Source organism: Dermacentor albipictus, chromosome 1 (assembly GCF_038994185.2).
Source record: "Dermacentor albipictus isolate Rhodes 1998 colony chromosome 1, USDA_Dalb.pri_finalv2, whole genome shotgun sequence".
NCBI lineage: Eukaryota > Metazoa > Arthropoda > Arachnida > Ixodida > Ixodidae > Dermacentor > Dermacentor albipictus.
The window spans coordinates 263,238,993-263,255,966 of record NC_091821.1 but is presented as its reverse complement, the minus strand read 5'-3'; the positions used below and the strand labels follow the sequence as shown (position 1 = coordinate 263,255,966).

The window sequence follows — 16,974 nt, the reverse complement described above, 5'->3', positions numbered from 1 at the left end:
GGATGGTATTTATGACCTGGTATTTAGAACCTGGTATTTATGACCTGCACATGTGTGGCCATACATAATTGAGGATATATAATTTTTTTAGGAGGGTTTCCGTACAGTGATAAAATGAAGGCAAAGACATTAAAAAGAAAGAAAAAAAAGAAAAAAGGGGGAAAAAGGAACATAACATGTGATTTGAACTCGTGACCCTTCAATGTTGCCCAGAAAGGTAGCTCAGTCGGTTGGTTCGTCAAGCCACAGGTTACTTTCAAGCGCCATAGCTCCTGCTCCGAGCCTCATACTTATGTGGAAAGGGACTGATGTTGTCCGCGACAGTAGATATATGTATTCATCTCATCTATGGGATCGCATGCGCACGCTGTTGCTTTGTCTCTGCGTGTAGTAGTTAAGAGAGCCAGTTTAAGGGCGGAGAAGAAGGAAGGAGAGGAAAGCAATATTGCAGCGCCGTGGTTTTAAAGCGCAACCGTGGTAGGGAAACGGAAGGCGATATAAGCATGCGTGGCCATGATACGCACACGACAAACTGCCTTAAAATATTTAGACTTGAGGGAAAGCTTCGTTAACAAACTATAACACGGCAATCAGCACTCGAATACGACGAGAGAAATTATTGAGACGTGGAAAATTCCCTTGAAGTAAATCTGGTTTGCGAGACAAATGCTTGTATGTATTGAACCTCTTAAAAGATGAGGGGGGAAATATGCGCTCACCGAGAGGGCATCGTCAGCACGAGACCACCACTAGGCACCTTACTGAGATGTGGAGAGCTCCGCGGCCGGAACGAAGCCTCCCTTCTCCGCCGGCCAAGAGGGGAAAAAAGTTTATATGAAAGTTTATGAAAGTTTATATGTAGAATCAAATGAGTGGTCACTTCATCTGCAGAGAACATACATCAGCCAAACATGTTTTCTGAAAGTGCACTCTAATCCTCAACATCCGTGTTTTAATACCGTTAACGATATGACATATGCTACACCCTTTCGTAATCGTCCCTCCGTAAGACAGCCTTTCTCGCTGCGTGTGAGGGAGCTTAGTGATGAAATGCATGCCCCACTCCTCGAGCTTCGCCTAAAGCATCCAGCCAAGCTGCTACCTCCTTAGGAGTGGCAGCTGACACAATGCAATATATCTTTCATGCAAGTTACAAAGCACGCTCTAGAGATTGAAAGCCAAATGCATTTCCGGGAACTCCAGTACGAACACTCCTGCACGGAGTTTTACACAGACGCATCGAAGTCATCCTATGGAGCCGTCGGTCCGTCCTACTCGGAATCCGATGTACTGCATCCGGAAACTAGCATCTTTACGGCTGAGGCCTACGTACTATTGTCGGCTGTAAAACATATAAAGAAATAAAAACTCCACAAATCAGTTATATATACGGACTCCCTTAGTGTTGTGAAGGCCTTGATGTCATTCTGTAACCACAAAAATCCGGTAATTAATGAACTCTATTCCGTCCTGTGTAAAGCATATATATCTAACCAAGATGGGATTATATGCTGGGTACCTGGACATAGAGGCATCGACGGTAACGTTTTAGCGGACCAAATGACCTCATCACTGCATAACTGCATGCAATTTCATTGCATGCAGTTAATGCTACTGCTTCGGTCCCTGTCACAGACCTGAAGCCTTTCTTAAGAAGAAAACTACGAAACCACTGGCAACGCATGTGGGACGAAGAAATAAATAACAAACTGCACGTGATAAAGCCGTAGTTAGGTTCTTGGCCCACCGCAACAAAATCACGGCGAACAGATGTCTTATTCTGTCGTCTCAGAATAGGACACACATTTGGCAGCATAACTTTTTATTCACTGAAAATGATCCTCCAACATGTGGTAGATGTGGGGAGAGGCTGACCGTCCTCCACGTCCTGCTGGAGTGTTGGGCAGCTCAATCTGAGATAAAGAAACATTTTCCCCTAGCATATCGGCAGCACATCCCTTTTCATCCTGCAATGTTACTCGGCCCAGAACCATTCTTTGACACCAACGCATTCCTACGTTTTCTGAAAGACGTTGTGTTGCATGTTATTAGCCCCACACGTTCGTAGCGTCTCCTGTGTTCAGAGGATGCCGCTGTGATAGCTGTTTCGTATAGCATATGCCTCTAGGCCTTTGTTATTCAAGGGCTCTAGCGAGGCAGTAGTGCTCGAGGTAATTTTACCATTTCACATATTTTCTATTTTGCATCATTCTTTGACGATGGATTTTAATGGTCATAGAAAACGTCAATTGTCATCGACATAATTTCATTACAGATAGATTTTACATACTCTAGAGCAACTATTTTTAAGGCCCCTTTACAGCCACGTCACATCAACCTCATAGAACTCATAACTACATTGCGAACGCATCACCACGCTCCTGGCCCTCTTTGGCCATACCTGGCCCTTGCGCCAATAAACACCATTCATTCATTCATTCATTCATTCATTCATTCATTCATTCATTCATTCATTCATTCATTCATAATTTTGGACAATCCTTCGACGTTGCCTCGTGCGGCCCATAGCAGTTAGGGCACTTCAAGTCAGAGCCAGCACACGTCAACTCATCGTGATCACGACCACAGCGGGGACATGTCTTCTTGTTCACGCACACAGCACTTACGTGCCCAATTTTCTGGCATTTATGGCACTGTAATGGCTTAGGGACGTATGGAAGGACAGGATGCCTCACATAAGCCACTTTTAGATGTGTTTTAAGTTGTCTCCCTCAAAAATGAGCATTATGCACCTCGACTGTCCAGAACGGCGTATGTCTGTGATATGGACAGTTAGGAGATTAGCGTTGGTAGATCGCCATCATCAATATCTGTATCCATATCGTAGATCACACCGGCGGTGGTGCTGCCTCCACGTACGATGAATGAGCGCACAAGTATATTTCCTAGCTGAGTCACAGCTTTTAAAGTGTTGAGGATGGCTCGTGTAGTCACATCAACAGTAAGTATTTTTCTTCTGGGATTAATTCGGACCTCTCAGATTTGCCCTGGAGCCAGCTTCTCGGATAGGCAGTGAGAGTTTGCCTATTGAGGGAATTGAGGTTGCCTGTAGCAGCGACGGGGATGTATAGGCGATTGTGTACGCTTGCTGTGAGGGCGCCTTATTGTAGTTAAGCTCACTCACGCTTGATGTCCTACGAAGTTTCCTCTTCAACCGGCGAATTGTGGCCTCGGTATATCCACCGTCGATTTCCATGTCGTCGACGTCAGAGCAACTCGATGACCTGCAGAGTCACGTTCAGGTGGTCGGGCGCTGCAGACCAACTTGCAGCTTGAAGGCCAGCTCCCAACCTTGGCGGCAGAGGGGGCGGAACGTCCGTCATTGCTTTTGATACTGTACCCACCACGGGGGCATCGGTACGCAAAAATTTAACTGAAAAGCCAGAGCGAAGCAAGAATAGCAGCTGGTCAAGAACTCGTCTTCTTAAGGTGGAGAGGTCGGCCTGAGTGAAGTGCCTCTAGCCTGCTACTCCACGTTGGGGAAGGGATTTGCTTAATGCAAATAAAGCTTGCGTCTTAGGCTGTAAATATATATGTATACCAGCTATTGAGTGCTTATAGTTTTTCAGGAATTTTGTGTGTGGTACCCGTACTACAAAAGGGCATGGAACGGAAAATTAAGGCAAGTCGGAAGCTTCTTTTTTTTCTTCTTCTTCTTCTTTCTGATAACCGCGTTTGGGCTTCCTTTGTAGCTTCGAGCTGCAAGTCGTATGAATGACATTTTTTCGCTTTCGCGAACCTTTCTCCACACCGCGTGCTTAATTCCACACCGCGAAATTAATTAGACGTGGCCAAAATATATCAGTTTTGCGCTTTAGGTGGGATGAACGATGCCTTGTACATATTTCAGATATCTGTACTTCTGTTGTGAAGCCAAGACATTGTAAAAATAGCTTTTCAAAATTCCCAGAATGCGAATTTCGGTATTCTTAAATGAAGAATTAGCTGAATATTTTTTGTGGAACCGGGCATAGATGTTATTTAGCTTCTTCGAAGGCAAACAGTTCCATTCAAATCAGTTCATCAATTGCCGAGCACGACAATTTCCGCTCTCGAGTGTAATGGAAAGGGCGCCCGATGTAAAGCCTATCTGTAACCACCTAGTTGGTCAACAACCGAATTTCAAGCGCACACTTCGCAAAGTTAAATATGGCCGCTGTGCAACAGAACCATCGCTTGTGCCTTACAGAAGCCGCGCAGAACAGAAATGGTCATGGGAGAACCTATGCCATACCTGCGCGTGCTTGTTTTCCCATCAGGCTTAATTAATCCTGGTTTAATTGACTGTAAAAGCCTCATAAATGTAACTACGTTAATAAAATTGAAGGCAGCAACAAAAATGATGCCTTTTGGGCGTCTAGGCCGTGCAGTTGTTCACAATCGCGAGCGCGCAAAGCATGTGTGCCGTGCGCAGACATGAAGCAAGGCACCAAACACGCTTTATTATCGGCCGCAGGGGTATATAGGTAAATAGAACTACTGACATGCGCACTATAACTACCACGTGCGCTCGAAAGCATGATGGTGCGTATGGTGGTTACATGTATCACAATGACGGCGTCTGCGAACATATCACCACCATGCATATAGACGCAGAGACGCGGTACTGTTAGGACATCTTATGAATGGTGACAGTGCAGGCGCCTTCATTCTACACCCTCGTAATTTTTGTTAATAACACCGCTCGAGAGTCGACCACACGACATCTCAGCTCCTTACAACGGCAAGAAGCAGCGAGATCAGCGCGGAAAGTAATTTCCAGTTCGAATGACGTCTGCTAGCTGTTCTCTTCAAAAGTGCACGCGCCCTACATCTTTGTTATCCACGAGGCCCCTTCGCGCACCGCCACGAATAGCCAGGACACGCAGGCGCGGGTATTTGCAATTACCCCTCCTGCTTCTTCTTATGGCAATACCTCGCACGTGCTCATACATTTCCCTTCCTTTTATTTCCCTTTATTCCTTTCATTTCCCTTTATTCCCAGGCGCATGCGCGGGTTCCGGTATTAATAATAAGAAGAATTAAGAGTGCATCGCAGATGAAACATCTCAATCTACACCTGTTTTCACACCGGCTTTTCGGAAACAAGGTAGCCCCGGCAGCGCCTGTGTCTTCCTGATGCGAACAGCGTAACACACGATGCTCGCACTGGAAAGCGCCTTGCGCGCTTGCGCATATTGTTGCCGATGTCGCCGTTATAAGGTGCTGACGTGCCATGCGGGCAATCCGGTTGACGCTCGCGCGATATTATTTAAAAATTTGCAAGCGTGTGCGCATAAGTGTGCAAACGCGTGCTACATTTTTCAATCATTCCACAAAGATTGCTCAGTGAAGAGACACTCGTGAAGGCCAAGTGGCAGTATCTGCCGATTTATCTGTGGCTTTATCGTCAGCACGTGGTTTAAACACGCCCACCGCGAGGCAGCGCACCACGAAAGGGGCTCTCCCGCGTTCGCTCAGTGCTTGCAGAGTTCCTGTCAGAAGCGACATGGCGAGCTTGGCGAGCGCTCGAAAGCCTGACCAAAAGTGCACGCTGCTCGGGCTGCCGGACCAAGTGCTGGCGGGCGTGTTCACCTACCTTAGTCCCGCTGACCTGATAGTCCTCGAGGCGGTTTGTCGACGCCTTCAGCGCGTCGCCCGCACCCCTGACGTGCTTCACTTCACGAGCTTCCACTTCACGCATCCTCCGGAGCTCTTCGCCGAATTTGTTGACGCCGTTCGAGCATGGGCCATCGTTGAACTGGACATCAACAACTGCGTCCAGCTCGACGCTGTCGTCATTGGGGATGGCCTGCGCCTTTGCGTCAACTTGACCACACTTCGTTGCATCAACGCGAAGGTCCTTCCATCAACTCTGCTTGCTCTCGCAGCGAACGAGCTGAGCAAACTAACGTGCCTGGAGTGGTCGCTCTACCGAGACCGGCGCGCGCACACGAAGCTTCTGCTAAATCACCTCAAGAGAAACGAGGTGACCCTTGGGCTGCAATCCCTGCAGCGCATGTACGTCGAGGTGGCTCCCAAAAAGGCTCTCACAGACTTTCTGGTTTACGTGTTGAAGCGCTGCCCATCAATTGTATCCGTTCACTTGCACGAACAGAACAGAAAACGCCAATGGACTCGCCTTTTGCGCTTGACGCTCGAGACCTACGTCAAACGCAAGAACTGGAAAGTGTTCACTTATACTACGGATCGCGTGCGCAGTACTCGTCGTATTAAATTGAGCGCGCAGGATGAGCCACCTCCGGTCGCCAACAACCTCATAAAAGCTTGCCGAGCTGATGTCATCAGGTACGGAAACGTGAGTGTGATTCAGAAGCCGCGTAGTAGCGTACGCTCATGCGCCAAGCTCGACTCCTGCACAATACCGACAACTGAGGGCCTCACCCAGCTTCTGCTCTGCCTGGAGCATCCTCTTTCGTGGGCGCGTCTCCGCGAGATGGCTACAAGGAACGGTAACTTGTGCGAGCTTCGCGCCCTGACGCTCGTCACTGCTCTCGGACCCCGTGCGAAGATAATTCCTGCAGAGGTCACGCTGGGCCAGTTTGTATCCGCTTGTTCTGGGCTCCGGGAACTGAACCTCGCGTCGTTCCACGTCGGCGAATTCGACTGCTGCGAGGCCTTAAGCCAGGCCGTTGTGCCTCACCTTAGATCGCTCTCGTTGCCGGCGTGCGCACTGAGCACGTCCACGCGTTTACCGCAACTAGTGAGCGCGTCTTTTCGGCTGAGTGAGCTGGACGTACGCGGCCACACATCACACAAGTCGGGTGTCTGCACTGCGTGCGGAGACAACTCGACTTGCACAAGTGAATGCCTGTACTCGCTGCATGCGCTGTGCCCACTCGAGCGGTTAACGCTGTGCGACCTTCGAAACGTCGACACGCTGGACTTTCTGCTCGACTGCTCGGTTGCCGAGCTGCGGCTGGGCGACCTTGGCCCCTGGTGCCTGCGAAATCTCCCAAGTCTGTCGCCGCTGCAGGAGTTGTGCTCGCATCTGCGCTGCCTGACGCTCCACAGCGTGCGCCTGCCGGACGACTTGCGCTTCCTGAACCAGCTTCAACCCGCGCCGAGTCTGCGCCGCCTATGCGTCGCTGTGCGCAAGGTGTCGGTGGACCAGCGAGCCGGCCTGCTGGACTTCCTGCAGCGCACTTTCCCCAACGCCCACACGCTGCACGTGCACTCGCTGGCGCGCGACGGACCCCACTTCGAGCTCGTCTGGACGCGTCTGCCGAACGAAGACGTCCGGACGGAGGTACTGCCGACCGACAAAATGCAGCTGTGCCGAACCTGCGACTACACGGGGCTGCAGAAACCGTTCCTGGGGCAGTCTAAATATGCCCACCTATGAGCCTTATCACTGACATATTTATGCGTTGGGTCCCCTTGGTGCTTTGCAAGAGGACTCGCAGCAATCGCCTGTAATAACGAGTTCGTGAACGCGGAGGAACTACCTTGCCATAACTTAACATTCTTGTTTGTTTCTCTTTCACCGGTGCTTTCAGAGTTCGACTAAATGTACGGCAGAATGCATGTAAAAATTGAAGAGGATGTATATACCTTTTACTTGTATTGGTTTAAATAAAACAGTTTTGAGTTAAACGTTCTGTGAATCGACTGAAATCCACAGGGAAAATGTAAGGAGCAATAATAGTAACCGTTAAGTTTTTAAATAGCGTAAAAATGTATTAATTATGGTGGAGACGCGCGCTAGAAACTACAGTGAAATGACAAAAGGGTTAGCGGCCGAGAAGTTCACTATATGCCACCCTTGTACCATGACCGTAAGGCAGATACTGCCAAAGGTCGGCAAACGTTGTGAAGTTTGTCATAAAAATGCCCACAGCATTCTTTTTTTCCAGTTATAGACAAGCAGCTGAAAATACGGTGACGACATCGCTTATTGCGCCGCTGGCTTAGTCTGAACGCCGTCGATCGACTTGAAGCATTGTTTAATCCAGTTTCGTACAATCGTAACTAGATGGCGCTATACGGGAGCTGTAATCGGGGCGGTTTAGCTAGTATGTAAATTGTGGGAAGTACATGCGTAAACTTGGTCCTTCTGGCTCCACACACCTTCGTGATTTTGTAAACTCAATTTTCGACGAAACACTGTTATAAACAAGTAAAGAAGCCATGCTAAAATCGCCCGACGGCATGACTTGAATACAGGACCTCTAATCACAGAAGCCCGATTTGAAACCATTACGGCACCGACGCATACACCGACTAGTGGCATAGAAGGCCCTTACAAATTTTGTCGCGGGCGAGTCAGCGTGGCGAGACGCTTCCTGGGTTTCGATTTGGCCACCTCGACAGGCTCAACCGCTGCAATTAGAAGTAGGGCTACCACCTGTGTCTGAAACCACGTGTCTGTGAGGTAGTTGGCTCCGACATGGAACCACAAAGGGACAGCGAACGCTCTGGCACCGAAGCGCGGTTGTAGAGGCCATCTGTGTGACACCACGCGTCTGTGACGTATTGCCTGTCTGATGAGGGGATAGAGGCTCATATTCACTCCGACGTTGTTATAGGACGGCTGCGAGTGGTTCGTACGCTCGAGGAACAGCGAATATTCTAGGAACGACACCGACAGCAGCGGCGGGAATGTGACCGTCGCGCCGCCTACGCGGCGGTGAGAGAACAAGAACGCGCCCGCGCCGCCTGATACAACCGTCGACGTCGGGCCAATCCGCCTGCCCTGAAAGAAGAGCGTTCCCGCGACGCCGAACGCAAGAGACGGTGCCGATGTGGCCGATGGCCGTAACAACGACTTCGCCGGTGCCAACGCGAGGTTTCGGAGAGGCTCTCTCGACCGTGATTTTGGATCGGGCTGTCGGGTGTACAGCAGACTATGTTTTGACAAGGATCTCTACGAAATCAACGGAATACGATCCGAGGAACGACACGTGGCGCGATTCTTCTCGTAGCACGTGTGCGTGTGCTGCTGCCAGTGGCGTAGCTAGGTCGTCTGGCACCCGGGGCCCATAGGTCTTCTGTCACCCCCCCCCCCCCCCGGGTGTAGCCGGCGGATAGGGTGTCTTCAGGCGTATATGACACCCCCCCCGCCCCACTGGCCCCTTGCACCCGGGGCGCACGGCCCCCCGGCCCCCCTGTTGCTACGCTACTGGCTGCTGCAAAACGTTTCCGTGTAACTCTGTTGTACGTGCAGTCGTACCGCCGTGCCGCGCAACACAGCTTTGCTGGTCTACCTCCTTCACAGGGTACAATGGAGTTTCATTTTTTTTTTACCTACATTGGTTACACGAGTGTAGCTAGTGTAGGAAGCCGACATTTCTTTACTTGGTGTAGAAAAGTGTAGCTCCGCCCACCTCCGTGAAGCCATTTTTATAGCTGTAGTGTAGCATTATAACTACACTTTCTACACTGCAGTCTCGATGAGTGTATTATTATTATTATTATTATTATTATTATTATTATTAGTTATGAAAACATACAAGTACGCGAAGGAAACAAAGAAGTAAGAAAGAAAATAGCAAATAAACAAGTGGGCAGCGACACGGGCAAAAAAAAAGTAAGAACACGGAAAAATGTCTATAAATGGTAGGCCAAATCCGCTTTCTGCATGAAAGTGTAGGCAACAGACGACAAACAAGTAGGCTGGTGTTGCAAACACGTGGCACCATTTTGCCTGATACTGTCGGCGCTGGTATAGCGACGATAGTAAATATTCGCTGCGATAATGGTACCGAAGTGCTGGCGTGACCATGTGTCACAGAGGAAGGTGAGCTAATCTTCCCAGAAGATAAAATTATCTTACTCACGGTTGGTGCGGGCTGTTTCAGACTCCGCACTGTATTATACCGATCGAGAGGTCTTCCTGCAATGCGCGTTCGTGATGTATTTTGCTGGTGTTCGTCTAGATTTGTTGATCAAAGGAAACTCGTACATTGACGTTTAGCTTCAGGCAAAGTCTTATACGCAGCCAGTAAGTGCGAAGTCAGGCGAAAAGCGGAGTCGGGAGCTTTTCGTCTGTTGATGCAGAAGACGACGCGCTGTTCGCTCTAATTGGCTACAGCCCAGCGAGCCATGTGCAGCACATGACTTCATAGCCTCTGCCCGGCACTACAGTCGTGTACACGAGCCTGCACGAGGTGAAAAAATGACCCTAGTGATTGCGTTTGTTCGCAGTCTTCTGCACTTTGAAAAGTATTGATTGCTCTGAAATTTAGGGCAATCAAGGTAGTGACGATAGCTTTGGGATTACTGTGTAGACAGATTCTTGGCCAAAGTGAAATCTATAGACGACCGTAGTTGAGTGACTGGGAATGGTGTGGAACTTCAAACCAAACTCTCCTAGCACAAACGAGAGTGAACGATTTCTTCTCTAGTTTTGAAAAGTACACATTGAACTCTCCAACGATGATCACAGCGGTAGTGTCATCACGGCTAAGCCATGCAAAGTTCGTGATCATGAACTTCTTGATATCGCACTTGAGTGTGCCTGGAAATACGATATATATATAGACAGTGGATATCACAATTCCGTCTTTCGTTTGTACGGCACAGACATTCCCGCAGTTGGTAGCATTGTGCTTTTTTTTATGTTTCCTTCTTTGTGCGCACAGGGATGCGCAGTGACTGTACATGCCTCTAATGACGCTAGTTATACTGCAGATGCTCCCACGCGGAGCGAAGTAGAGCGATTGTTTTTCAAGCAGTCGTTCGCATCTTCGTTTGCTGAGCGCAGTCGTAGGGCAACTAATTAGCCATGTACCTCGCAGAAAGCATCAACTACGAACATCCATAAACTGAACCCAAACAAGTCACAAAACATGAAATTCTTGACACAGCCACATAAGACTAGCTATCTCAACGTCGACACCTTGTTTGAAACGTAATGTCCGGTGTACTGCTTCAGAGTATGCTGTATTTTTTTAGTACTCTGCTAATAATTTCATATATAAGTTGTTGTTTAGTTTATATCGTTTGTAGCTACGGCAATGGCCATGTCTTTCCATAGATGGCGTCATCGAACTTTTTTTGTGGCAAATGACTCTGCGGTAGGGCATCACTACATTAAGACAAAGATGCTCCGACGCGAGTCTTGCGCACTTTAAGTCATGATGTAATTCGCAAAGGTCGAGGGCCCTCACATTTCAATGGGTACACGGACGACGATTAATGCAATCGCTTTTTTTTTATTTCCAAAGATAATGGCAGCTTCGTCTTTCCTGTATATTATGCCAGTTGGAGGGAGCATGCCTAGTGTTTACTACATGGGGTCCTACTTTACGACAACTAGAGGTGGGCCAATATCAATTTTTTCGAGTACGAATCGAATGCGAATTATAAATACCGGATATAGAATAATCAAACGCAGACCCATATATACAGAAGCTCGAATAATTTCGGTATATTTAGGTATCGCGTCTGTACTGACTAGCGAAAAAAAAAAATATAATACCTACCAGAGACAAAGGATCAGTTGCAAACAGGAGACCATCAATTGTCATTAAAAACAGTACGAATAGCCTCTCAAAAAAATTTAGAGCATGATTGCAGACAAGCCCTCCAGAAATGAATGCATGACTACTTTTCCAAAAACGTTAAATAAATGGTTGTCACAAAAGAAAAAATAAAGGCAGAAGTTGTGGCAAAAGAAAACTAAAGAGCTGTTGGTAGATTTGTGTGCCGTAGGAAGATGCAAAAGGGTCCGTTGCAAGGGATACATCACCGGTTGTAGCGTACTAGATTATTCCACTACATGAATAGAGTACCAAAAACATTTAATGGCAGGCTACAACCAAAAATCAAGTGGGACGCCCGTATTTGTCATTTTCCAGGAAAATATGAAGCGTTGTCGATCCTTTTGGGAAGGAATAGAGCGTCGCATGTAATACCTGTAGCCACAATACGAGCCACCTATATAGCTCGCATATTGTAAGCCTGCTTCGTATGTTGCGCGGGGTTTTGTGCGCGCGCACACTCTCAGAGTGGCGATGTCTTGTGCTCCCATTTTGTCAACAAAAGGCGAGGATACATTCGCGCAGCGCAGGTGCTTCGTGATGAAGCATTTGTTGGTAGCGCAGCTTTCGGCACTGAAGCTGTTCTTGGCGTTCATTTCGCAAAGATTCTTCGCTTTCTTAATGTCAGTCGAAGAAGAGTCGTCGTCGTCATTATCGCATTTACAGTTCAGGAAGGCAACTTAGTTTAGAGAAATCACTGACACTGTTCATTTATTACTGCCGCCACGATGCGTTATTTTTTTTTTTCGGTATCGCACAGAGATGTAACCATAAGAAGCACAAAGGCTGCTGCGTCGGAGCCACCGGCGACCCATACTATCTTATGTTTCTATCTGTACAGGCGAATTTTATTCACGTCTCTATTACCCGTGCGACAATTTCATTCCGATCCATTTAATTTCGTTAATTATAATGTGTCCCAGATTCTCCATTGGGCAAAGCATCATGCAAACGCCCTCAGGTCAATCGCGTCCGTCTCGTGACCGCTATAGCAAGCAAAGCACAAAGAAGCAGGCCGAACGTGCTTACAAGGAGGATCTTCTCTCGACTGCCTTTCCTTGCTGATTGTGACCCAACGCCCTCATTATGGCTGAGACCACAAGCTAATTTAGTTTTCCGTAGATATTTTATTTTTATGTGTCATTGACAGAGACCTTCGCATGGATCATACAGAATGGAGAAGAAAACAACGACATGCCCACGAGCCTGCGCATGAATATATCTATTTTGCAGTAGAAGCATTGCTAGCAGCACGTTAAGTAATTTGCTGACAGGCTAATCTTGGATTTGAAAGTTCTTGAAGATGAGTTCAGACAAATGCCATACTAGGGTTCACAGAACTTCATTAAAAGCTTCAAGGCCGCAAAGTGGCAGCACTGCGTTTCGTGAACTACAGAGATCATCGACGCTAATTCAATGCCTGGATTAATGTACCTTCATTTGAAACTAACCCGTGCTTTCTTATGTGCCTTGATTTTAGTGCAGTCATATGACCGGACTTTGTGTTTACTGCACCTATGTGACTGCACTTTGTGTTGCTGTATTTCTGAGCTGGCTTTCAGTTTTAGTGTGGTGTTAGTTACTTGTGTGACTGGACTTCATGTTATGATTTGGAGTTGACTTTTAGTTTTAATGCGTTAATTTTTTTTTTTAAATCTCTAAGTGGAAAGGAATAGCCGGTGTCAACTAAAGGCGACAGCATCTCCTAAGTACCATATAATAAAAAAGAGACGGTTATCGAACGTAGATGGACACCATAAATTTTGACCGAAAGCTGTGCGCGAATTTCATCCGACATGCTGATCGATCCGGTATGGGATGACTGATTATGCGGGACAAGGCGTGCAACTTATTTGCGTTCTCTGGTGCCTAGCAAAGTTTGAAATGAAGCTTTTCGGCTCGCGCATGCATCGCATACAATCCATGTGGTATACAACATTTTGCTAGGCTTCGATTAAATGTGAAAAACCGACAAGCATTCCCTGCCTTTTAGCCAGCTAACCACCGTTTCATGCACAAAACAAATGTTGAAGGAACAATCGAAACAAATCTTTGTGAGAAGGGGGTGAGCGCTAAATGTGCGTCGCAGGACCTCGACAAGGGGATGAGTAGCGGGAAAGACAGGATGCATTACGAGAGAAAAAAACAACGACATACATAATAAGCAGAATACTTCACAGAGTTCTTTCGTTGTGGGTGGGAGTGGATGACTGGTGGATATAGCGCGATGTCTCAAAACGGAGTGGAGGGCAGGAGAAATTTAAGTGCACTCTTCTTCCGCGAAGTTGTACGGGCTGACCTATCCTTCAACTCAATCACACAGCGGACGTTGACTCAGCTGTGAATTATGCCGTCTCTCTTTCCATTTCCTCCTCCTTTTTGTAGTGGTGAGGATAACTTATGTTGCACTCTTAAATGTGCAATGACCTACTCAACGAAAAAGCATCACATGTTTATTTATTTATTTACTTAGAAATACTACCATTGACATTTGGGACCAGGGTGACCGAATGAATCCTGAACAACCAGAAGATAGCCTACTCAAAACAATCTTCATTCAACGGCGCGATTTGCCTAAGTATGACCTAAGGGGGATATTGCGCGTACCGTATCGAAGTGCACGTTCCGGCTTTACAATCCACTCTCCTAATTATCTTGTCATAGGCGAAATCAGTCACCACAGATAGCACACGCTGAGCAGCTTGCGCAACACACGCACATAAATTATTTTCCGCCTGTGATGAGCGAGCCGCCAGCCAAACAGCCGGGGCTGACACCAGATTAAGCGCAGATTAAGCGCAGTCAGAGCTAAAGGCCCTGTACAATTAGTTACACTGGCACTATAGGTGTGGCAGCAAAGCTGAGCAACTGTCTTTACTAAATCTTTTCCCGTGAAATACGCCTGCATGTTTCCGTCCATGCGTTATCTTCGTAGTTGAAACCGTTCACCTATCTTTGGGACTGTAATCGACGTTCTCTTCTTGTTTTGTCGACTCTAAATTTACACCTAGTGCAGGGTAGCAAGCCGGGCTCGCCTGGTTCACCTCTGTGCTTTTCCTCTCCTCGCTCGCTCGCTCGCTCGCTCGCTCGCTCACTCACTCACTCACTCACTCACTCACTCACTCACTCACTCACTCACTCACTCACTCACTCACTCACTCACTCACTCACTCACTCACTCACTCACTCACTCACTCACTCACTCACTCACTCACTCACTCACTCACTCACTCACTCACTCACTCACTCACTCACTCACTCACTCACTCACTCACTCACTCACTCACTCACTCACTCACTCACTCACTCACTCACTCACTCACTCACTCACTCACTCACTCACTCACTCACTCACTCACTCACTCACTCACTCACTCACTCACTCACTCACTCACTCACTCACTCACTCACTCACTCACTCACTCACTCACTCACTCACTCACTCACTCACTCACTCACTCACTCACTCACTCACTCACTCACTCACTCACTCACTCACTCACTCACTCACTCACTCACTCACTCACTCACTCACTCACTCACTCACTCACTCACTCACTCACTCACTCACTCACTCACTCACTCACTCACTCACTCACTCACTCACTCACTCACTCACTCACTCACTCACTCACTCACTCACTCACTCACTCACTCACTCACTGGTGCACAGCAAACCACGGCCCAAATTTACAAATTATAGAGTTGCAGCCCCCAACCAGCTTAGCGTACCCCAAAACACCGCTTGGGCTCTTTCACATTCTATATGCACTGTTTTGTGGGCACAGGCGACCGGGGATGCTCACTTTGGGCGAGCTATATTTAAAGCACTCTTATTTTGCTTGCATAAGTATAGGTTCACTGGAGAGCGGTTCGTCTCTTGTCACCTCGCTCAGTGCTATATTCGCTCGTGCCCGAGTAACGACCATTCACAAAGCGTACTATTAGTAAGAGCTGTCCTGTGAATGACATCCGCGATTTCCTGACTAATGAAGATGGACTGAACAAATGAAAAGGAAACACAATGCGAGCTTTACAAACAGCTCGACTCTGCAGTGATTTTATGGCCCTCTGGTTCGGTTTCTGTGTTGAGACTCCTTTCCATTTGTACAAAGCTGCCGTGTCAGATTCGGAGTTCGGAAGAGTCGAGTTCCCGCGGCTTGTGGGACATATTGAAATAGCTGTTTTTATACCTACATGTGCCCGATTGAATGCTTTAATTCTACAGTGGCGCGCCTGTACTGTGTTGCAGCTCTTCTTTAGGGCCCCCATATTGCGACAGATGAGCAACAGGTATTTGAAGCTGTTTGGTGATCCTCTTCTATAGCTGCAGAAAGACCGACGCTGATGCGCTTTTTCCTGTCTATAAATGTTCACGTCATCCATCTGGCTCTTTTTAGTTTTTCTATTTTAATCAGTATTTTTTCTTTGAATAATTCATTCATAGCTCATTCTATTGTGCCTTAGCGCATATACTACGAGTAAAATAGAGTAGTTGGAGGCACATGCTTTCAACGTCTCCACCTGATCCCCTAGCTAAATCTATCTCTCTATCTAGGCCCCTTCCCCAGAGCCGGTATAGTAAAAGCTGGATGCGACCTCTTCGGTTTTCGAATCTCATTTCTGTCTCTCTATTGAGGCCATGCAGATTCTCCCATGCACCTCTTGTCGAAGATTTAACAGGGCATGGTCTGTTTCGCCATGCATGGCCAGATACACCTTCATTCAAAACAGCAGTGTACCACGCTGTCGCTTAAAATGTTTTCCGTTACATTATTGCCTTCGCATTATTTTGATTTGTTACCACACGTTTCTGTAGTGCCTTCAGGCCTTGAAAGTATGTCTAATAAATAAATAAATAAATAAATAAATAAATAAATAAATAAATAAATAAATAAATAAATAAATAAATAAATAAAACCCCGCCAGTGCTTATATTTAGGGAGATACCAGCTGCAGTCTTCTAAATGCTGAATGCGGCCGGCGCGCCTAGCTGCACTCAAGCTGTGACAGCTATGGGCGCAGAGTATCGTGATGAAAAAAAAAAAGAGCAGCCGGAGCGCCCACAAGGCTTCCGACATTTGGTACAAGTTTCCGTAAGATTTCATAACAATGAGCCTGGTGCGACGCTATCAGTACATCCACCGCCAAGTCGACTCCGCAAGCAGATCAACTATTGTATCAATTCGATTAGAAAAGAGCAGCGTTGCGTCCAAATGTTCGCAGGAACAAGTTTTCGGAACTCGATCGCCACTAGAAAGCCCGGGTACCTCACTGTACCAGTGAAGACGCGCAGGCAGCGTCGTCGCTGTAGACATGAATCCGCTGATCATATGTGCACTCAAGTAACTTCATTTCTTTGGACACGAATCACAGCGTTTCACGTATACCGCATAATTCGTGCACATATTGAATGCTAACGTAGCGCAAACAAGACGATGAGACGAGAAGAGTTTACGAAGACACAGAG

The 16,974-nt window shown here is 47.3% G+C and overlaps 2 protein-coding genes across 3 annotated transcripts in view; both read left to right on the top strand.

Annotated features, from left to right (window-relative positions):
• Window positions 1–16,974, top strand: part of LOC135902871 (U-scoloptoxin(11)-Sm5a-like) — a 192,093-nt gene that overhangs the window by 97,291 nt on the left and 77,828 nt on the right. The window lies entirely within an intron of this gene.
• On the top strand, window positions 5,350–7,617 carry LOC135902870 (uncharacterized). The gene has a single exon (XM_065433138.2). The coding sequence runs from the start codon at window positions 5,510–5,512 to the stop codon at window positions 7,364–7,366; it is 1,857 nt and encodes a 618-aa protein (XP_065289210.1). The 5' UTR covers window positions 5,350–5,509; the 3' UTR covers window positions 7,367–7,617.

Bases quoted from the DNA above. Each gene is read 5' to 3' on its own strand.
- LOC135902870 (XM_065433138.2), top strand. From the start codon at position 5,510: ATGGCGAGCTTGGCGAGCGCTCGAAAGCCTGACCAAAAGTGCACGCTG.